At 37.0% G+C, this 23,746-nt stretch overlaps 1 protein-coding gene across 3 annotated transcripts in view; it reads right to left on the reverse strand.

Moving 5' to 3' along the window:
- Window positions 1-23,746, reverse strand: part of LOC131069517 (uncharacterized) — a 78,347-nt gene that overhangs the window by 14,537 nt on the left and 40,064 nt on the right. For all 3 annotated transcript variants that reach the window (XM_058004991.2, XM_058004990.2, XM_058004992.2), the window contains exon 5: window positions 15,235-15,317. In XM_058004991.2, coding sequence (XP_057860974.2) covers window positions 15,235-15,317 — 83 coding nt within the window. The remainder of the gene's footprint in view (window positions 1-15,234; window positions 15,318-23,746) is intronic.

The following is a 23,746-nucleotide window of genomic DNA, read 5'->3' on the forward strand; positions in this document are numbered from 1 at the left end:
ATGATCTCATCATTACTAGCAATGCAACACATCTGATCATGCAGGTCAAACAGAATGTGTCAGCATTTTGATATGACAGTTTTGGGACTTCTCCATTATTGTCTCGGTGTAGAGGTTTGGTAGACTGATAGCCACATATTCATTTCTCAGTCAAAGTATGCCAAGAGCCTACTGGATAAGTTTCGAATGCAAGATTGTAAACTTGCATCTACACCTATTATCAGCCAAATCAGATTCACCTGTAGTGGATGAGTCTTCATTTAGGCAACTAGTGGGCAGTCTCATCTATCTCACCGCCACTAGACCTGACATTAGTTATGTTGTGAGCTATATTTCTCACTTCATGTCAGCCCCAAAAGTTGAACATTGGGTTGCAGCGAAGCGTGTGCTTAGATATGTGAAGGGCACTCCTGATTTTGGCATTCTATACAACACAAGCAAAGATCCTAGGCTGGTTGGTTGCACAGGCTCAAATTGGGCAGGTTGTGTTGATGACAAAAAGTCAACTTCTGGGTATGTTTTCAGCTTGGGTACAGGTGCAGTCACATGGACTAGCAAGAAGCAACATGCAATAGCTCTTTCCTTGACCGAAGCAGGTATCAAGGAACTGTTAAGGCAGCATGTGAGGCAATTTGGTTACATAGGATGCTTGCAGATATGCAAATGTCTCAACCAAGACCTACTCCCTTGTTTTGTGATAATCAAGGGGTTCTCAAATTAGCCAAAAATCCAGTCTTCCATGAATGGACAAAGCATGTGGAGGTTCATTGTCATTTCATCCACCAGCATGTTGAAGATGGATCAGTGATACTGCAGTACATTCCTACAAAAGATTAGACTGCAGATATCGTCACCAAGTCCTTGAGCCTGGCAAAGTTTCTCAAATTTAGAGGGCAACTTGGTGTGATAGATAGCATGACCATTAAGGGAGGGTATTAGAATATCTAATTCTATGTTAGTCACCTATTTTTAGTTCCTTGGTTAATGGTCATTTACTTTTTTATGTAATTAGCTTTTAAGCTTAATTTAACTTTCACGCTTAATTTAGTGTTTAGCTCTTTAGTTTTTTACTTTAACGTTATGTTCTAATTATAGAACATCGTCTTGTAACCTCTATATATACGTGTGTATATCGTTCAATGTAATTATCCGATTATTGAATCATTCATTCAATTTATTTTTCATAGCCAAGAGATCATCTAGGAGTCTAAGCAACACGAAATAGTTTTCACAACTCCTTTGGGCATGCATGTTTATGTAAGAATGCCTTTTGGGTCAAAGAATGGAGGAGCTACCATTCAAAGTACAATGGATGTTGCCTTTGCAAGTTTAATAGATGATATTGTGATTAGTTGCTGCTTTTAAATTCATTCATAAACAGATTTTAGTGGTTTGTTTTCATAACCCATTCCATTTATTCCTTCCTTACTTGGTGGAGAGAATAGGGGGGGTCGATGATTATGGGGAAAACTTTATTTTATTTTAAAGACAAACTTTGATTAATTCTTTTGCTAACATTCTCTTTTGGAAGAGAAAGAAGTTGATGCCTTCATATGAGGGGAGTAGTTAAGCATTCAAAAACTTTTTCTTCTTCCTTGCTTTTGAATTTGTGGATTGAGAGGAGGTGGGCAATTTAAGAATTTTGGGGAGAGTAGAGTTAGTTTTGGGTTGGAGGGGAAGATATATTTGTTTTATGTTCTCATATGTGGTGAGAGAATAGAGAAAGAAAAGGGTGTGTTGTTTTAGAGAGTTTTCATGTGCTCGTTGGAGACGAAGTGTAAAGAGGACATTTCATATTGTTACGAGGGTAGAGATTGCAAGAATTCAAAATTTAATCGAGGCATGTTTGATCTTCCATATTTCACTTCCTCTTTTGAATGTTTGTTCTTTCTTCTAGAGACAACAAAATTCTTGAGCTAGCTTTACTTGTAGGAATAAGAGTATTTTGCTTTTAAAAGAAATCATTACGAAAACCTATAGACTGAAGTTGCTAAACTGAAATATGTAAGATTTGTGTGTAAAAGTATCAAATTGTTCTTTATACAAGATTATATTGTATGGTAGTATATAAACTTTAAAAACATATTCGAACCAATAAATGGAATCGTAATTTTACATGATAACCTAATTAAGGTAATATACATAATGGTTTTCTTTGGAGATATGAATAAAACTTGGCTTGAGTTAGTTTTGGAAAAGCACGTTTGTTTAAACCTGTTCAGTGATGGAATTTAAATTCATTTATAGAATCATTTTGAATCTTTTTATTTGCTTTCTATTTTAGTACTTGGACTAGGGGTAGCAACCCAGACCCTGAATTGTAATTATTAAAAGGAGTTCAAGATTGGACAAGTGTCTCATTTTAAGTTTTAGAGTCATAGTATTAAAACAGAATTTGACAATTGAGTCAGAATTTTCTAAACTATATGATGTTTGTTTAGAGGTGTGTGAACACTAGACTGTTTTTGTTTTAAAAACCTTTCTCCAACGTGACGCATAAGTCACTGCATGCATCAAGTTGGTTCACATGTGTTTCCAGTCCATATGCATAAGTCACTGCATGCGTCAAGTTGGTTCACATGTGTTTCCAATCCATAATTCCTCCAATATGGTCATACTTTATTAGAAGTGGAATCGTCATTTTATATGATAACCTAGTTAAAGGTAATCTACAATGTACATAATGGTCTTCTTTGGAGGTGAGTAAAACTTGGCTTGAGTTAGTTTTGGAAAAGTACGTTTGTTTAAACCTATCCAATGATGGAATTTAAATTCATTTAGAGAATCATGTTGAATTTTTTTATTTGCCTTCTATTTTGAGTACTTGGACTGGGGGTAGCAACACAGACCTTGAATTGCAATTATGCAAAGGAGTTCAAGATTGGACAAGTGTCTCATTTTAAGTTTTAAAGTCACAGTGTTAAAACACAATTTGACATGTGAGTTAGAATTTCCTAAACCGTATGATGTTTGTAGTTTCCAAATCGAGTCAGCGATGTGTGAACACTTGATTGTTTTTGTTTTAAAAACCTTTTGTCCAAAGTGACGCATAAGTCATTGCATGCATCAAGTAGTTCACATGTGTTTACAGTCCATAATTCCTCCAATATGGTCATAATTAGAAGTCTATCTATAATAGTATGGTCGATTGAGTCATGTGGAACGCGGCACCAAGGCTTAGATGGTTCAATGTAGGTTCCTATTGTCTATACTCTTTTTTGAAAGGTAGGGTCATTTCTAGTAGGAAGGTGTGCTAAGGACCGTCCGTTTGTGGTTGGAGGAAAAGCACTTAGATGATGCTCTCCCTCTTGTAGTTGACTAGCTAAGGCTTGCGAGACAATTACAAATTCCAAATGCGTGTAACACTAGCATTTCTTATTTATGCTTTGTAATCTTTTAAATTCAATGAAAAAAGAAAATATTTTATTTCCTTATTGATGTTTTATATGGTGTATATGTATACAATCATGTTATTGAAATGTGTATTTAAAAGTTGAAATTTTTCCATGATTTTTTTTTTTTTTGGTGTTTACCATGTTAAAAGTAAATTACTTTACTTTCTTAAGTGAATAGGATTTAGCCTATTACATGTGGAATCAGAGCACTGGGTTCAACTCGTGGACCTATGAGCTCAATGCGTAAAAAGTTAGCTAATGTTTGGGTGTTATTGTATTAGAATGGTAAAGACAAAGAAAACTGCTAGGAAATCTATAGATGGCAATGAGAGGTACCTCAAACCTAAGAAAGAGTAGGAAGCTCTAGTTAAAATTGTAGAAGGAAACAATACCAAGGGGGAGGAATGACTTGGCAACAATGAAAATCTCAAAGAAGCTTTAAAACGCATTAACCAAGAGAAAAAGGAGCTAAAGAGGCAGCTAAAGCCATAAATCACATACCTCTAGTCGTGTCTGAAAAACCATCTCCTACCAAGAACATGCCCAATGAATGTAGCTTCACTAAAACTCAAAACAAACCTGTAGGGTTGGGGAACACCTGCTAGTGCAACCATCCCCCGAGATTGTAGTAATAAGTGTTGATGAACCCAAGGGATATACCCCTCTTGACCATGACAAATAGCCGTTCTATGTCAAAACCTTACAATAAATAAGGATGGAATTTATACATCATAATAATTATAATAAAGATTTGAAATTTTTTGCAAATGTCCTTTTCCTAAATTATGTTGGAATGTTTGAATTTTTTTATTTGTTCTAGTTAAGGGGTTTAAGCTAGATAGTCTAATTATCTTTTATTAATCATAATCCAAGTCTAGAAGGAAATGAACATGGTGCATACATGAACCGATCCTCAAGGAAGTTAGGAGGTGTCCCACCATTCCGACAACCTAAATGATAAATTAGACCAAATTTTGACAAGGCTTAAACAAGCCACTTAAAGAATAGGCACCCTACAACAACAAATTGAGGGTCATAGTCAATCTGAGCGAGAAGCATTTCATGAGGAAGAAGATGAGTCCATACATGATCAAACTAACCAAACTGAGCACACTAACTAGAGTGGGAATAATGATAACTCTGAAGTTGGTGGTAAAAATATAATGAGAGATCAACTAGCTCAGGAATTGTCTAGGGATATTAAAAGTGACTTCGCCCAAGTTTGATGGAACGGTTAGTGGGGATGTGGCAAAAACCCGATTCTCGAAGATGGAGAGATATTTTGAGATAAGGAACTATTTTGAAATTGCTAAGGCAACTCGGGGAGCTTTCCAATTATCAAGAGAGGCATCCTCTTGGTGGATGAATAAAAAGGCAAAGTTAAATCTAAATCCCTTAAACCTAACTTGAGATCAATTTGTAGTCATATTCAGACATAGATAGCTACGTCGACTATGCTTTGATCAAAAAGCTTTCTAATTTTCAATACTTGACACAAGCTAGCACGTCTGTGATTGAGTATTGGGAAAAATTTACCTGCCTCTTGAAGTATGTGTACCAATACTAGATGGATGAAAGAATAGTTCCTTATCTCAAGAGGCACGAGCTGGGTAAATTTCTCCCAATACTCAATCGCAAACATGCTACCTTGTGTCAAGTTCTAAAAATCAGAAAGATTTTGATCAAAGAATAGTCAAGCCTTTATTGCATCCCCACTAACCATTCCATCAAACTTGAGTAGAGTCACCTTTTTTATATCCCTAGACAATTCCCGAGCTAGTTGATCTCTCATTATATTTTCACCGCCAGCTTCAAAGTTCATATCATTATTCCCACTCTGGTTAGTGTGCTCAGTTTGGTTAGTTTGATCATGTCAAGACTCGTCTTCTTCCTCATGAGATGCTTCTCACTCAAACTGATCACAACGCTCAATCTATTGCTCAAAGGTGCCTATTCTTTCAATGGCCTAGTTAAGCCTTGTCAAAATTTGGTATAATTTATCTTCAGGTTGTCAGAATGGTGGGACATCTCCTACTTCCTCTAGGATTGATTCATTTACAAACCATTACACCATGTTTATTTCCTTCTAGACCTAGATTACCATTAATAAAAGATAATTAGACAATCTAGTTTAGACCCCTTAATTAGAACATTTAAAAAGATTCAAACATTCCCACACTTCTAGACCTAGATTGCCATTAATAAAAGCTAATTAGACAATCTAGCTTAGACCCCTTAATTAGAACATTTAAAAAGATTCAAACATTCCCACATAATTAGAAAAATAATATTTGCAAAAAAAATCAAATCTTTATTATAAATATTACGATGGATAAATTATATCCTTATATATAGTAAGATTTTTGTATAAAATAACTATTCATTGTGGTCAAGAGGGGTATATCCCTTGGATTCATCAGAACTTATTACTATGATCTCGGAGGTAGTTGCACTTGCAGGTGCTCTCCCAACCCTACAGGTTTGTTTTGAGTTATAGTGAAGCTACATTCATTGGGCAAGTTTCTAGTAGGAAATGGTTCTTTAGACACGGTTGGAAGTATGTAAGCTATGGCTTTGGTTGCCTCTTTCGGCTCTTCTTTCTCTTTCTTAATGCATTTTAAAGTTTCATTGTCGCCAAGATATTCCTCCCCCTTGGTATTGTTTCCTTCTATGGTTTTAACTACAACTTCTCGCTCTTCTTAGCTTTCAGGTACCTCTCATTACTAGCTACAAACTTTCTAGCAGTTTGCTTTGTCCTTACCATCCCAGTACAGGAACACTCAAACATTAGCTAACTTTTTCTACAATGAGCTCATAGATCCATGAGTTGAACCCAATGCTTTGATATCACATGTAACAGGCTAAAGCCTATTCACTTAAAAAAGTAAAGTAATGTACTCTTAACATGGTAAAAACTTGACAAAAAGTAAATAATTTCATGTAAAAATTTCAACTTTTAAATAAACATTTCAATAACATGATCGTAGACATATACACCATATAAAACATAAATAAGGAAATAAAATATTTTCTTTTCTCATTGAATTCAAAAGCTTACAAAAGCATAAATGAGAAATATCAGTGTTACCTGCATTTGAAATTTGTAACTGTCTCGCAAGCCTCGGCTAGTCAATGACTCAATTGCAAGAGGGAGAGCATCATTCCAGTGTTTTTCCTCCAACCACACAATGACGATCCCCCATACACCTTCCTACTCGAAGTGACCCTACCCTTCACGAAGAGTATAGACAATAGGAATCTACAGTGAGTCATCTGAGCCTTGGTGTTGTGTTCCACAATGCCCAACCGACCATGCTACTATAAACAAACTTCTAACTAAGCATGACCATACTGAAAGAATTAAGGACTGGAAACACATGTGAACCAACTTGACGTATTCATTGACTTATGCATCACTTTGGCCAAAGGTTTTTAAAACAAAAAGAATCGAGTGTTCACACCACTCGACTTGGAAATTACAAACATCCTATGGTTTAGAAAATTTTGATTCACTTGCCAAATTGTGTTTTAACACTATGACTTTAAAACTTAAAATGACACATTTTTGCAATCTTAAACTCCTCCTTTGCATAACTGCAATTCAAGCTCATGGATGTTGCCCCTAGTCCAAGTGCTCAAAACAAAAGGAAAATAAAAAGATTCAACATGATAATCTACATGAATTTAAATTTCATCACTAGACATGATTAAACAAATGTACTTTTCCAGAACTAATCAAGCCAAGTTTTACTCACTCTCCAAAAAAAACCATAAAGTATATAACCTTTAACTAAGTTTCATATAAAATGACGATTCCATTTACTGGTTCGAATATGTTTATGAAGTTCATGTACTACCATACAATATAATCTTGCATAAAGAACAGTTTGATACTTTTACGCATTACACATAAAATCTACATGAATCTATATTCCTACATGAAGGTATACATATATATATATATACACAAATGCATGTACAAATATCTTCTTATTGATATAGTGTACGAATTTCTGTATTTAAACAATTATATTTAAGCTCAAAGGAAATCATCCAAAATCTTACATATTTCAGCTTAGCAACCGTTGTCATTTTATGACACCCTTGGCCCATCAATGAGAACCGATCAAAGATATGTTCCATGGACCAGCACTGCCCCAATTGATCAAGGAGAAAAGTAGTGGAATTAGGAATTGTGAAGTGTTGTCTTGCCTGGAGGAAGTTCTTTCCTTAACTTCTCTTTCTTTTTCTTCGGAACTCCGGAACCCCGAGGTTCCGAGGTTGTCTTCTTCCCTTCCCCGGAACCCTGGAATCCTGAGGTTCTGAGGTTCCTTCCTTTCTTAGTCTTCTTTACAGTTCCCCAGAACCCCGAGGTTTTGAGGTTCCTTCCTTTCCTTGTCTCCTTTTCTGTTCCCCGGAACCCCGAGGTTCCAGAGTTCCTTCCCTTTGCCTTCTCTTCTTTCCCGAAACTTCGGAACCCCGAGGTTCCGAAGTTCCTTCTCTTTGTCTTTCCCTCTTCTCCAGAACCCCGAGGTTCTGAGGTTCCCTCCTCGACTTCTTCCCTTCCTCGGAACCCCGAGGTTCCAAAGTTCCTCCCTTTCCTTCCCCCTCCTCTTCAGTTCTCCGGAACCTCGAGGTTCCAAAGTTCCCTTTCCTTTCCTTCTTCGGAACTTCAAGGTTCCGAAGTTCCTTTCCCTTAGCCCCTTTCTTTTCCCGAAACTCCAGAACCCCAAGGTTTTGAAGTTCCTTCCTTCCTTAGCCTTTTTTCAGTTCCCCGGAACTCTGGAACCCCGAGGTTCCAAAGTTCCTTTGCTAGGTCTCCCCTTTTCCTTTCGCTTAGTCTCTTCTTCCCTTTCCCGGAACCCCGAGGTTCTGAAGTTCTCCTTCCCCTTCCCCAAAACTCCGGAACCCCAAAGTTTTGAAGTTCCTTCCTTGTCTTCCCCACTTCGAGAACCCGAGTTTGTGAAGTCCTCGGACTTCTTTCCGGCTTGCAACACTTCTAGATGGCATGATCAACACTCAAAGCTTTAAATGCTTCAACAACTTGTGTGACTTGTGCACCTTCTTTTGTGGAGCCACAGGGGTGCATTTAATGTTTTTGGCAGGACTTCCATCAAGAGAGGTACAAGGCCCATGCTTGTTGTGGTAACTTATGTCATGTCTGCATGCTCTGACTTTGGAAGGTCAATCAATCCACCCTTCTCAGGGTTGCATTTTCAGGGTATGGCTAGGTTGCTTGCATGTACAAAAGTCAAGTGCATGCACTTCCCTGCACTCCCAGATTGACATTTCCCTGCACACACAGGGGTCATGATCACTCTTGTTACCAATTTTCTATATAAAGGTTGTTAAGCCTCATTGTAAAGGGTTCTCTCCCTGCTGGCTTGAGCTATTCTAAATTTCTATGCTATTTCACTTCTCTTGTATTTATGCAACTGTAAGTTTGGCCACTGGCCTTACAATGAATTGAAATCACCATTCTTGCCTTCCTTCAACTTATGTATGCTTAGGAGTAAGTTTTGAAGTGTTGAGTTGGTTCAACACCTGCACTTGGATTGAGAAGGAAGTCGGCCTTCTCCGAAGACTCAACCCCCTTGCGCAAGGTCCCACACTTCGGGGTTGTTTCCATGTTTCACGAGGTTGCTGAGTTGATAGCTCAGCATTGTGATAACATCAACTTCAGTCTATAGATTTCCATAATGATTTCTTTTAAAAGAAAAACACTCTTATTCCTACAAGCAAAACTAGCTCAAGAATTTTGTTGTCTAAAAGAGAAAGAACAAACAATTAGAAGAAGGAAGTGAAATATAGAAGATAAAACATGCTTGGATTAAATTTTGGATCCTTGCAATCTCTACCCTCGTAACAATATGAAATGTCCTCTTGCCACTTTGTCTCCAACGAGCACAGGAAAACTCTTTAAAACAACACTCCCTCTTCTTTCTCTATTCTCTCCCCATGTATGAGAACATAAAACAAATATATCTTCCCCTCCAAACCAAAACTAACTTTGCTCTCCCCAAAATTCCAAAACTACTCACCTCCTCTCAATCCACAATTTAAAAACAAGGAAGAAGAAATATAAATTTTTGAATGCTTAACCACTCCCCTCATATGAAGGCATCGACCTCTTTCTCTTCCAAAAAGAAAAAAAGTGGGCAAAAGAATTAATCAAAGTTTGTTTTTAAAACAAAATAAAGCTTTTCCCATAATCATCGACCCCCACTATTCTCTCCAACAAGCAAGGAACAAATGGAATTGGTTTTGGAAACAAACCACTATCTATTTATCTATCTATCTATGCCCATTCTTTTTGTTTTAAAACCTTTGGCCAAAGTGACTTATGCCCATTCTCCCTTAAGAGAAAGGTGTACCACCTTTCATGGTGATCGCCCCTCTTCTTAATTAATGCCGCCACTAAAAGCAAGATTAATAAAGCTATGATTCCATTTTAAATAAATGAATATATATACATATTCATATCATATTAAAAAATCCGATTCATTCAAAAACAATTAAGATATCTATCTGTCTGCCTACCCGCCCTAGGATTCCATTTTAAATAAATGAATATATATACATATTTATATCACATTAAAAAACCCAATTCATTCGAAAAGAATTAAAATATCTATCTGTCTGTCTATATATATATATAAAGTCTCTATAGTTATATGTAATAATGAAGGAAAGATTTTATACCAAGCAAATGATCAACACAAGGTCAAATACTAAGGTTTTACGATGACGACATACACTTACTAAAGCAAATGCAACGTGTCTGTGTGTGTTTGTGTGAAGGTCTCAAGACAGCATTGACATAGTTTCCTTTTGTCTATACTCCTCTCCTAGATAATACTCTCCCCCCTCTTTCAATAGGGTGAACCCGAAAGGTTCCTTCCTTTATAACACTTAGACAACCATTTACATAGTTAGTCTACTTTCATTCGAAACATCATAATCCATAATAAGAACTTTTAATAATCAAGTTTTGCATTTCAATTACAATACATAATGAACTTCTTAATTCATATATTTCAATGCAAGCATCTAAATCACATTTCATAATATACTAACACCATAATACATCATAAACGATGAGTCATCCATCTTCATAGTAATTCTTTCTCATTAACATAAAAGTTAAAAGTAAATACTTATCAATTATCAAAATTGGAATGAAATACTAAACAAAATTGGGATGTAACAGTATCCCTTCCAAATTTTGCATTTCATACTTGCAAGTGTAACCCAATATGAATCTTAGTCAAATCATGTTCAATATTGTGACTTACATCCATTTGAATCTATGTTGTTCCCATCTATTAAAATTTTTGAGTTTTGGGGGATTTTGATGTAATTTTCATGCTCTAGTGAAACTTCAAAATTTCCATGCATGCTTGCTATTCTTGCAAATTGCATCCCATCGTCCTCATCCCAACTCCCTTGTTCGCTGTGGACTTTCAAACAATATGTGTAACCTTGCAATTCTTGGAAATTGCCTCCCAACCTTTGCTTCTCATCCTCCTTTGTTCTCTATGGAATTTTGGAGTCTACATGCAACTCTTGCAAGTTGCAACTTAACTTTTGGTTATTGACTCTTCATTCTTTGTGGACCTTTAAAGTTGCAATTTTGCAAATCTTGCAAGTTGTATCCCCAATTTCTAGTCATGCCTCCTTTGTTCTTAGCAGAACTTCAAAGTCTCCATGTAACTTTGAAAGTCATGCAAGTTGCATCCTAAATTTTAGTTCCCACTTCATTCCTTGAATAACTTTGAAGTCTCCATGCAACTTTGCAACTCTTGCAAATTGCATCCCACGTTTTTCTTTACAAGAGCTTGTCTTTGTGGACATTTCACCCGTTTCTAAAAATTACATCTCTACTTATCGACTCTACCTTTCCACTATTAACCATACATTTTCCTAAAAACATTTGAACCTTCCCTAAAGTTACAAATTTCATGTCAACTTCCAATTCCTACCAACCTTACACTGTCTCAACCTTCCGTGCAAAATGCAAAACCCAATTGTAACTCCGCCTCAAAGTTTCATTGTTTGTATAATGTTGCTCATCTACTTTCTTGCACACCCTAGTGCACCATTAATGCCCTTAAATGTATGCATGGGAGACTTAACAACATCCAAATCAAGTCCAAGTCTCGTTGAACTCCTCAAGGGCACAGATTCAAGTGCAAAGCCATGTGCTACTAACAAAAAGAGCATGGGCAGCCTAGAGATGATTAAATGAATGCCCTCTTTTGCAAGCCTACAAATTAGTACTTGGTGACCTATCTAGGCATGAAGAGAATGTTTTACCTATTGGTACCTATCAACAAATCCAAGAATGTAATATTTAACAAGGGTTGGTCATTGAGCTAACTTTCTGATGGCAAGTGTCTCAATTGTTTTCGGGAAACAATTTGTACAAGTCAAGCCTATAAGGGAAAAGAAGATGCTTTGTAAATCATGGGAAGGGTATTCAATTGAAGCTATGTCTGTAATTGAATATCTCCATAGCCGAGTGTAGCAACTCAAGGGAAACTTTGAACCTACTTGTGGGGTTTTGTCTTTCACATTTGTTGGCATGATTGTAATAGGAGTTAAATAAATGTGTGACAACATTCTAATGCATTGGAAATATTTCATGATGGTTTTTGTAACATTGAGATGGATTATTAAGCATGCTTATTTGCAAAAGGGATTTATCAATGATTTTTGTGTTTATCAATGTTCCATGGAGTTTCCTGGCAAGGGGACAGGGAGATGCGAGGACGAGTTTCGGGGATGGGGGGACCAAGGGCCTAAAGTTTGGGATGGTGAGGGGATGGCAGGGGGACGACGACGGAGCAGTGGGGGGGGAGCGGCGCTGATACAAAAATAGAGGTCAATTGAGGTCTTCAAGGCAAAATCTGTAGTATAACATCTTTTTGAGTGCCCCATAAATGGCCAACTAATTTTCACGAAGTTAAAATTTGCAATCAGTATTTAATGGCATGTGCCATATAGCAAGCATCACGGCGGCATCCTCGACAAAGGTGGCAGAGGTGGTGGAAGTGGTGTTGTTGTTGGGGGGCGTTTCCCCCAAGTCCCCAAGTCTTGGAAACGTCTTCCTATGGGGAAGGTGGGTTTTTCTGGGGGGGACGCATCTCCGTGGAACATTGATGTTTATGCAAGCCTGGTTCCATTTATGATTTGTAGGTGTGCTCTCTTCTTCCTTGCAGGTTATGAATCTATTGCCCAATGGAGTGGGCACTAGTCTAGGAGGTGAATGACCAAACATACTCCAACCATACTCTCTCTTGTCCTCATTAGCTTAGAAGTATAGTTATGTTCCACCATGCTTGTATGATCTAGTAATGCAATTCACAATGTATCATATGTTGTCTTAAAACTGATAGATCCCTTGTGGATCAAGCATGTTGTATTTCTTGCACATGTATGTGAAGTTAGGTGGATTCATTTACTCGAGAATAGTACTACTGTTATCTTTGGATACAAATGCAAGAAAGTTCTCATCTGCTCATTTAAAGGTCTTAGAGGTCTAGCTGCAGCAAGCAATCACATGAAACTTAGTGACCTGTTTGGAGTTCATAATGCCATAGGGCATGGTTGTTAGGACCTTGGGTTTATGTCTTCATTTTTCTTTCATTTTCATATTTTGAGAGATTAGGACACCCCCTTGGCCTAGCAAAGCCAGAAAGCAAGAACCATTTCTCCTTATTACTTGGCTAATTATTGTCCCTACCTAATCATAAGCTACAAGCTTTCTATCTTAAGTTGGCATCACTAGCACTTCGGTATAGTTTGTCTTTAGGGATTCGGGGTTTCACAACTTTGAGAGCCAACAAACTCTTCTAATTTTTCCAAAGTTTTCTTTAACCTAACCCAAACCGCTGCAACTGTTCCTTGCAAGATTTTCACAGTTTACCCTATACCAATCATTTTATGACATATAAATTTTCCTCATCTTGGCCAGCTTAAATGATATAATAACAAAGGCATTGTGGTATTGGATGATATAATTAAGAATTGATTATTAAAATATGGATAAGAAGAAGGAATTTTAATGAGGTCCACAAGACCAAGCAGTGTAAGAGACCCAGAGGCAATATTAACACATTTTCAATTTTCCTTCAATGACTACTCTTCTATTATGAATCTTGATCAAGGAACCTGTTGATTTTGTGAAGCCTTGCCTCCTCAAATAGCTCATTCACACTGACCACCTACAAAATGTTTTCAAACTGAGAAAAATATCCTCATACAATACATACTCTATGATAAAGTGCCATTCAGTTTCAACAACCCCTTTGTTGCAGAAAATACAAGTTCGCTCTTCCCAATCTTCCTTGGGGACCATCCATTAGCCATCTCACATCTATGATGATGAGAACCAGTCCTCAACCATGAGAATAAAATTTTAGGCTTTCCCTCAATTGCTGCCTCCAAATAGGCTTTTTCAACATGTTCCCACATGGGTTGAACTCTTTGATATAGTGCACTTTTTTTTTTACCAATCTATTTTGTCCACATGGTAGTCTTGAATTTTTCTAATACGAACCTTTTTATCTTTACATTAAAGTTAGGACATTCTTACAAACTAACGTCCTATTTGCTCATCCACTTCTTGTTCCACTTTATCCAAGTCTTCTTCCTATGATGTAATTCCTCCTCAACAACCATTTTGGGTCAGCAATGCTTATCCATGTTTTCAACCTTTTTTTAGTAGATCATTAAACAAACTACCATTGATGCTTCCATCAAAAATATTCACGCTTCAGCCAAAAAGATCTCATAGGGGATTGCTGATTTGACTTTAAGACTACTAGTGATAGGATGTTTTTGGATTCTTTCTAATTGTCTCCACTTGAGGTTTGACATGCTATTCCCCCAAGCCTCACAACCATAGAAGATAACCGGCACAACCAATAGACCAAAAAGTGTTTTCTTGGTTTTCTAGTCCCAAAACTCTGCTTTCCTACAAATCTCCCAGTTGAACCTATAGCAAAAATCAATTCCTAAATACTTGTATTATTCCACTATCTCCAAAAAGTTTCCCCCAAAGATAAAGTTAACCTGCTGGTTCTTTCTTTTCAAAGAAAAAATAATGACTTTGGTCTTCTTGGTGTTCACTTGCATCCCAACCTCTTGGCAAAAGAGTTGTAAAGCCTTCAAATGTTTTATCAAACCATGGGCAGATTTTGCAATTAAAATTACAAAAGTAACTTTACCACAAAACCTACCAGCTGGATACCCTCTCCAACAGTTTTGTTTAGCCATTCTTCTAGCTTAACAAAATATAAGCCAAACAAAGTGGAGGATAAAGAACACCCCTATTTGACTCCAATGAACTAGCATAATGTGTATATCCCTTAAAAGAAAAGGAATTGAAAAATCAGTATGCTCAGAATACAGGAGCACATGAAAGAGAAAACTCTAGAACAATAGTCATTTCACTTTAACATGGCAGAAAAGCACAATATAATCCTATGGAGCAGGTGCTTTTCAGGTAAAATAGGAATTAAAACAACCTGCAAAGTTGTAACATGTGGAATTCTTATAATGGCTTACGAATTAGAAAACCAGTGCACTAACCAAGGGCATAAGCACCTGCAAATTAGAACAATTTTATCTAAGAATCCATAAATGCAATGCATTTGTCTAGAAGCACAAAGATGAAATATGTAACTTACCATATCCTTAAGCAATTTGATAAATTTTGTAGGTTCAAAAAGGAAGAATGGATGACATTGGAGGAGTCTAAGAGATGCTACAGCAAGGATCTTCTTTCTTGACTTTCATTTTATATTTGTCAAGATACTAAATCAATAGAACTTACATGATAGGCTTGAAGATTCGCTGTGATTTGAGAAAAGACATGAGCATTTTGCTGGAGCAGTTGACCAGTTGTACCACCAATTGCTGGGAGTCAAATGAAAGAATTAAGCTATAATTCTATATAAAAATAATACATATATTTTAGAGAACAAAAAAAAACTCATGCAAAATATTATAATGTAGATAATCAATATTTCATTTTTGCATCAAAATTTAAACATAAATTGAATAGAACATGCAACTAATAATGCAAAGAAAAATCTATGCTCAACACTTAACAATGAACTTACCCACAAATTAGTGTACATATGTTGACAAGCACATGTATAGCATAAATTGAATTTTTTATGATTTCATCATGCTTCCTTGGGCCTAGAAATCTATTTCTAGGTGAAAGATAATAAGCACTACATAGAGAGAAAAGCACAAACAACATGGAAGACAAATGCTGGAGGTTATAGTTCTGAATAACCTACAGGTAATTGGTTTCACATGAATTTGTATTACACTATGAACAATACATACATTACAATACCTGTGTAACAAACAACATTTTTCCTGATATATAGATGATTTGGCAAAATGCTTCAAGGAACGATAGCATAAGGAATTACCTTGAAGACACACTCAAACAGGTTCAAATTCGGAAGAGACGATAAAATGTTGAGATTAAAATACCAAATTCATCTCAGTTGGTAGAGACTATACCTTGATTGATGAAACAAGGGGCAAACCCTGGGTGCATTAGATAGAAGAAAATAACCTCATAAGTGCAACAAACAAAGCAATGGATTATAATAATTATTCCTCACCCTTATTAACAAATGCTTAGAGATGCTTTTGTGTTTTGTGTCTCCTTGTCTTGTGATTAATAGCAAATATACATGAAAAAAGGTCATCAAGGTAATGACTAATCATTAAAAATAGTAGTGATGAGTGTAGTGATAAACACTCCATGTAGTGGAAAAAAACAAACAAACACAATATCTAAATAATATTGTACTTTGGAAGCTCCCATTACTAACAACTAGCACGCCCAAAAATCCAAAAATGATAATAATTGTGAGATAAGACTTTATAGCACGCCCACACTCAAAATCTTTGCCAATGGAGATTTGCCTACAGGGTGAAAAGTCCAAGTGTGGGACTATATTTTCCATTCTTCTCTCATTCTAAGAAATGGTTGCAATAGTCCAAAAATGATAATAATTGTGAGAAAAGACTTTATAGCACGCCCATACTCAAAATCTTTGCCGGAGATATATCCTAGAGGGTGAAAAGTCCAAGTGGTGGGACTATATCTGTCATTCTTCTACCATTCTAAGAAATTCGTGGTTGTTGTTAATTTTAAGCAATCAGTTGTTGATTTAAGCAATTAGATTATAATCAGACTGTGAATGAACATTAACAGCAATAAAACACAAGACAAAGACACCAATACCCTGGGAAAACCTCCCTCTTGGAGGTGAAAAACCCAGCCTCAAATACAATATGTATTATCTCAAATGTAGGCAATTACAAGGCAATACACTTATCTCAGATTGCTGCTCAATACATCAATGAAGCTTGCAGCCCTTATCAACAGTGGATGGATAGGAGGATCAGCAGCAGATGTATAAGGTCAAATTCGCACAAATAGAAGTCCTTCTCAAGTTCGTATGAGGGTCTTTGACTACTTCGCCACAATCAACCTTGAAGATTTCGCACAATAGACTTGTATGAGTTCGCTTGAGTGAAGGAGAGATTGCTGCTTGGAGAGCAGATAACATTTGCATGAGATAATGTGATTGTGTAATGACTTTGTTTGCTGTTATATTTATATCCCATCTTTGGCGCCAACCCTCAAGTCGGCTTGCATCTAATTTATTGATTTATTTCATTTATTGCCTTTCACGTTACAAATTTGGGTCCAGCCCAAAGCTACAATTAAGTGTCTCCACGTTACAAGTTTGGGTCCAGCCCAAAGTTACAATTACTTGCCTCCCCGTTACATGATTGGGTCCAGCCCGAGATAATTCGATTTACATAAGAGATAATACATTTGTATTTATAATGCAATAATCAAGTATCCGAGCTAGCTATTATTTTCAACACTCCCTCTTAGCTAGAGAGGATATCTACCACTTGTCATGACCCATTCATGACTTTCATCTTGCATTGCCCACAAGGATGAATGTATAAGCTCCATAGAGTATACCTGCAATAAAACACATAAATATCATGAACTCATTTCATGATGTCCATCTTGCATTGCCCGCAGAGGGTGGAAGAGGTCTTACACCTCAGCCTTCTCCCAGAGAAGGATACAATGTCACCTTGCATTGCCCGCAGAGGGTGGAGGATGCAAACTAAATTGTATCACTGAGATTGAGACTCCCTCTCAATCAATGTTGTGTTCTCCACAATTTCAAGCTTCTCTCTGAAGTACTCAAACCTCACTCGAGCTAGAGGCTTGGTGAGAACATCTGAAATCTGTTCATCAGTGCTGATATATTTCAGCTGGATGGCACCTCTTTGTGCCATATCACGAACATAGTGATAATGAGTTTCCCCACATGTTTTAACCCGTCATGAAACACGAGATTATTAGACATTTTAATACAACTCTGATTATCATAGTAAATAACAGTGGATTCCCAAGGTTGTCCAAAGTTCAAACAACCCAACAAGAAGCTTGCGAAGCCAAACTGCTTCTCTAGTTGCTACACTTGAAGCAATGTATTCACCTTCTGCAGTACTCAGTGCAACTGAGGACTGTTTCCTACTGGCCCAAGAGATCATAGTGGAACCCAAGCTGAAGCAGATTCCTGAAGTACTTTTTCTGTCAGTAACACTTCCAGCCCAATCAAAATCAGAGTAGCCATCCAAATTGATTACTGTGTTGGTTGAATACTTTAGTCCATAGCCAACTGTTCCATGCAAGTATCTCAGGATTTGCTTGGCTGCCACCAAGTGAACATGCTTTGGCTGGTTCATGAAGTGGCTAAGTGCACTCACTGCATAGCAGATATCTGATCTAGTGTTGACTAGATACATCAAGGATCCAATCAACTGCCTGTACTCTGAAGGATCTGCAAAATCAGAGTTAGCTGCAGAATTACTCAACTTCTTCAAGTTAGTTTCCATAGGAGTAGACATAGGTTTACAATCCATCATACCAAATCTTTTCAATATATCAATAGTATATTTACCTTGACTTAAAATAATTTCATTAGGTCTTTGCCACACTTCTAACCCTAGAAAGTAATGCATTAGACCTAGATCCTTCATTTCAAATTCAGTAGCTAATTCTTTCTTACACCTAATGATGAGACTATCTTCACCAGTTAGAAATAAATCATCTACATATAGAACCAGAATTAGCATTTCACCATTAAATACTTTAAAGTAAATGTTAGGATCAGCATCATTCTTATAAAATCCTAAACTAAGTACTTATCAATTCTTTCATACCAAGCTCTAGGAGCTTGCTTGAGGCCGTAGAGATCTTTCTTCAATCTGCACATGAGTTTCTCTATTATGAATCTCATAACCTTCAGGTTGTTCAATATAGACTTCTTCCTCAATAACACCATTAAAGAAGGCAGTCTTTACATCCATCTGATGTAATTTCCAACCTTTGGCTACAACACTAGCTATAATAGTTCTAATGGAAGTATATCTAGCAACAGGAGCAAATGTTTCTTCATAATCTATGCCTTCCTTTTGAGAAAAAACACGAGCTACAAATCTAGCTTTATATTTCTCTATACTACCATCAGCAGCATGTTTAATTTTAAACAACCATTTGGAAGAAACAACAGACTTACCTTTAGGTCTAAGCACAATATTCCAGACATCATTCTTGATTATGGATTGATACTCTTCGTCCATAGCTAACTTCCATGCTTGCAGGTTCATGGCTTCTTCTATGTTGGAGGGTTCAGTCTCAATGATGTTGCACATCATTGCAACATAGTTGGAGAGCTTCTGAAGTCTCTTACTTTCTCTGAAAGTGCCACTAGGAGCTGCAAACTTTTCTACATCTTGAATTGTGCTTCTAACCCAAAGTGGTCTTTTCTTGTTAACTGCAATGTCTCTAGGTGCATCAGTTGGAACCAGAGGCTTAGGAGGATCATCATGCTCAATAGGTTCAGAAGGTTCAATAAACTCCCTCTGAATCTCAGGGTTAGTATCAATATCCATATTTTGATTATCATTGACTTCTTTATCATTATCAATAAGAGGACCTTTAGATTTCTTGAAAGCAATATTTTCTTCAAAGGTGACATCCCTACTTACCTCAGTGTACCTTTGACCAGGAATGTAGATGCGAAATGCCTTGGAAGATTCACTATATCCAACAAGGATACCCTTCTTCCCGGAAGGCTCTAACTTAGTCCTTTTTTCCTTTGGCACATGAACATAGACAGGACTTCCAAAGATCCTTAGGTGGTTGATATTTGGTTTGACTCCGGTGAAAGCTTCCTCAAGAGTTATGTTCTTCAGGACAAGGTGAGGGCATCTATTCTAAATGTACACTGCAGTCTTGGATGCTTTAGCCCATAAGAAGGTCTACAGGTCCTGATCGTGAATCATAGCTTTGGCAGCTTCAACAATGGCTCTATTCTTTCGTTCAGCTATACCATTTTGCTGAGGATTATAGGGAACGCAGAACTCCCTCTTAATTCCTGTTTCTACACAAAAGTCATTGAAGCCACTTGAGGTGTGTATTCACCTCCATTGTCAAATCTTAACACTTTAATCCTTTTACCAAACATATTTTCAGCTAGAGCTTTAAATTCTTTAAACCGACTTAACACTTTATCAGATTCTTTAGATTTTAGAAAGTAAATCCAAGTCTTTCTAGAAAAATCATCTATAAATGTAACATAGTATAGAAATCCGCTAGGTGAAGGAACAGACATGGGTCCACATAGATCAGAATGAACAAGTGCTAATTTTTCCTTATCTCTACTTTCACTTTTATGAAATGGACTTTCAGTGTTCTTACCTAATGCACAATCTTTGCAAGCATCATCATGAAATTGATTAAGTTTAGGCATACCTTTAACCATCTTTTCAAGTGAAGGAAGTGCCTGATAGTGAAGATGACCGAGCCTTCTATGCCATAGCTCACTAGATTCAAGAGCTTCATGAATGAGTGCTTGAATGGGGTTAGCTGAAAGCTTATACAAACTATCATATCTATTTCCAATAACACGAGCAGATTTAATACTAGATTTCTTAGGCCATGCAAGTACTTTACCCTCAGAAAATGCTATTTGATAACCTTTATCTTCTAGGGCAGAAATAGAAATTAAATTCCTTTTAATTCCAAGGACAAATAAAATATCACTAAGATGCAAGGACATGCCAAATTCTAAATTTAAAGAAGTGCTACCAAAACCTCTTACCGAATACTGAGCATCATCACCAATTACCACATGAAGGTTGGACTCTTTCTCCATCAAGTCTGAGAGATGCTCTCGATATCCCGTGATGTGTCTAGATGCACCACTGTCTATCAACCAAGAGTTGCTATCGATTGGCACATTGCTAGACAAGGCAGAAATGAAGAGATAGTCATCATTATCCTCTGAGTTTGCAACTTCATTCAGGTTGGGCTCTCCTTGCATGGGCGGATTCTGACATTCTTTGGCATAATGTCAAACTTGTCGTATCTGAAGCAACGAACACGTGAAAGATCCCTTGGTTGCTTCCTTGAATTGAAAGCAGGAGGTTTGAAGTCTCTATCTCTTTTGAAGTTGTTCTTCTTCCAATGGCCTCCCTTTCTTCTAACATGTTGAGATGCAAGCACATGTTGATCTCGTCCATGAGAGCCTTTATGCATTTCTCTGGTAGCAAGGCGTGACTCCTCTTGAATCCAATCTGACCGAAGGCGATTGAAGGAAGGGAATTCAGCTCTTCCACTTATGCTTTGAATGAAAGGATCCCAAGAGTCAGGAATACCATTCAAAGCAATCATGACAATATCCTTGTCCACAACCTCGCTTCCAATGGCGCTGAGTTGGTCCTTCAATTCTGAAATCTTCATGAAAAAGGACAAGACTGAATCTCCTTTGCTCATTTTGACTTGAAGAAGTTACTTCCTCAATGTAAGTGTCTGGCTAATGTTGTTGATCTCATATATCCCTTCAAGATGTTTAAACATCTCTTGGGCTGTCTTCAATTTAGAGACAACTGGAACAAGATGATCCTTCACAGAATCAATAAGGAACTTATTTGCCTTGGGAGCATTCTTCTTGAATTGCTTTAGTTTTTCCGAATCCGAAGGTTCAGTCAGATCCTTGTCTTCCACAAACTGTAACAACTCCAGTTCTTCAAGAGCAAGGAGGACACGAACCTTCCATGATGTAAAATTGAGGGCACCTTCAAGTCTGTCCTCTACTTTCAGACCTGTAACCATCTTGCAAAACTAAAACAACAAACTGAAAGTGAAGTACAACTAAAAATCTGATTATTTTGAATGAACCTAAAGTTCTAATACCATGTTAATTTTAAGCAATCAGTTGTTGATTTAAGCAATTAGATTATAATGAGACTGTGAATGAACAGTAACAGCAATAATACACAAGACAAAAGACACCAATACTCTGGGAAAACCTCCCTCTTGGAGGTGAAAAACCCAAATACAATATGTATTATCTCAAATGTAGGCAATTACAAGGCAATACACTTATCTCAGATTGCTGTTCAATATATCAATGAAGCTTGCAGCCCTTATCAACAGCGGATGGATAGGAGGATCAGCAAAAGATGTATAAGGTCAGATTCGCACAAATAGAAGTCCTTCTCAAGTTCGTATGAGGGTCTTTGACTTCTTTGCCACAATCAACCTTGAAGATTTCGCACAATAGACTTGTATGAGTTCACTTGAGTGAAGGAGAGATCGCTGCTTGGAGAGCAGATAACATTTGCATTAGATAATGTGATTGTGTAATGACTTTGTTTGCTGTTATATTTATATCCCATCTTTGGCGCCAACCCTCAAGTCGGCTTGCATCTAATTTATTGATTTATTTTATTTATTGCCTTTCACGTTACAAATTTGGGTCCAGCCCAAAGCTACAATTAAGTGTCTCCACGTTACAAGTTTGGGTCCAGCCCAAAGTTACAATTGCTTGCCTCCACGTTACATGATTGGGTCCAGCAAAAGATAATTCAATTTACATAAGAGATAATACATTTGTATTTATAATGCAATAATCAGGTATCTGAGCTAGCTATTATTTTCAACAGTTGTGTGCTTCGTGGGTCCCCTTGTATTGTAATTATTGGTAATAAAGATGAGTGAAAACCATTCAGGTAATAACTGCTGATGTAAAATAGCTATCTTGGTAATGATTTGATTATTAAAATATTGCAAGCAGTGTAAAATCTTGAAAATTATACAATACATTGTCAATATGTAAAAGGAAAGTAAATAACTATTTAACCTTTTGAGGACCAAATAAACAATATGAAAAGGACTGTCCCATAATCTTGCATTCTCATGGCATTGATAATAATATTTGAGTTTGCAAAAGAATGTTAAGAATAAATATACACCTTTGTGGAAAATTGAGACTTGGATTTGGTAACTTGGCTTAGAAAGAGAGCTCAAGTGAGAGAAACACCTTTTTTTATCTTTCAATCTATTAATAGAGCAGATCCCTTGGTTTGGGGGCTTCCACCTATACCAGCACAGATAGCATTTTTTTACCAAGTGCATGATGAACACCTAGAAATGGTTTTAGCCACACTCGACCATTTTTTATCGAGAAGAGAGAGGGAAAAGTTCTTTGTTCATCTCAATCTATTAGAACAGCACCAGTTAGGCACACCCATAGGAGGCCAATGGGCAGAAGGTGGAGAGACAAGACCTAAATACTACATTGGGGGGATAGAGAAAGAGATTCATTCCCATGAATTGATGAGGATAAATGCTATAAATCAACTTGAGGAAAATGAATTCAGCTCCAACTGACCTGTGACCATTAAGGCTTTGTCAGCAAAGAAGAGGTGTGCATCATTACACTACATAGACGTAGGTCTATTTCATGCAGGTGCCAAACTGACAGTCAAGACTTGCATTTCTTGGCTACAAACTTAACAAAGCTAACTCGGACTCATATCTGCAAGTCCTCATCAGACTTGCTAAGGCTCAACACACTGTGTTAAAAATATGCATCTTCACCAACATAAAATTTTCTCTTTGATTCTACAATGGATAAATTGTTCTCAAAGGTACTAAGATCCACAACACTATCCCCATTGGATTGGCACTTACAAATCATGTTGTAAAGAGAATCAACAATATAGTCCACAATGGAAGGAGGTGTCACAGGCACCTTGAAAGATCAAGCACATGCTAAATTAAGATGTTATAGCCCACTCTAAAATAGAAAATTAGCAAACGTGAGAAATTTATGAAACAGGCTCAAAACTACGAGAAACATCTTTCAGATTTTAAATTGCTGAAGAAAAATCCAAAGCTCCACAAATCAAGAATCATGTTATGGGATCTCCAC

This window comes from Cryptomeria japonica, chromosome 3 (genome assembly GCF_030272615.1).
Source record: "Cryptomeria japonica chromosome 3, Sugi_1.0, whole genome shotgun sequence".
NCBI classification, from domain to species: domain Eukaryota; kingdom Viridiplantae; phylum Streptophyta; class Pinopsida; order Cupressales; family Cupressaceae; genus Cryptomeria; species Cryptomeria japonica.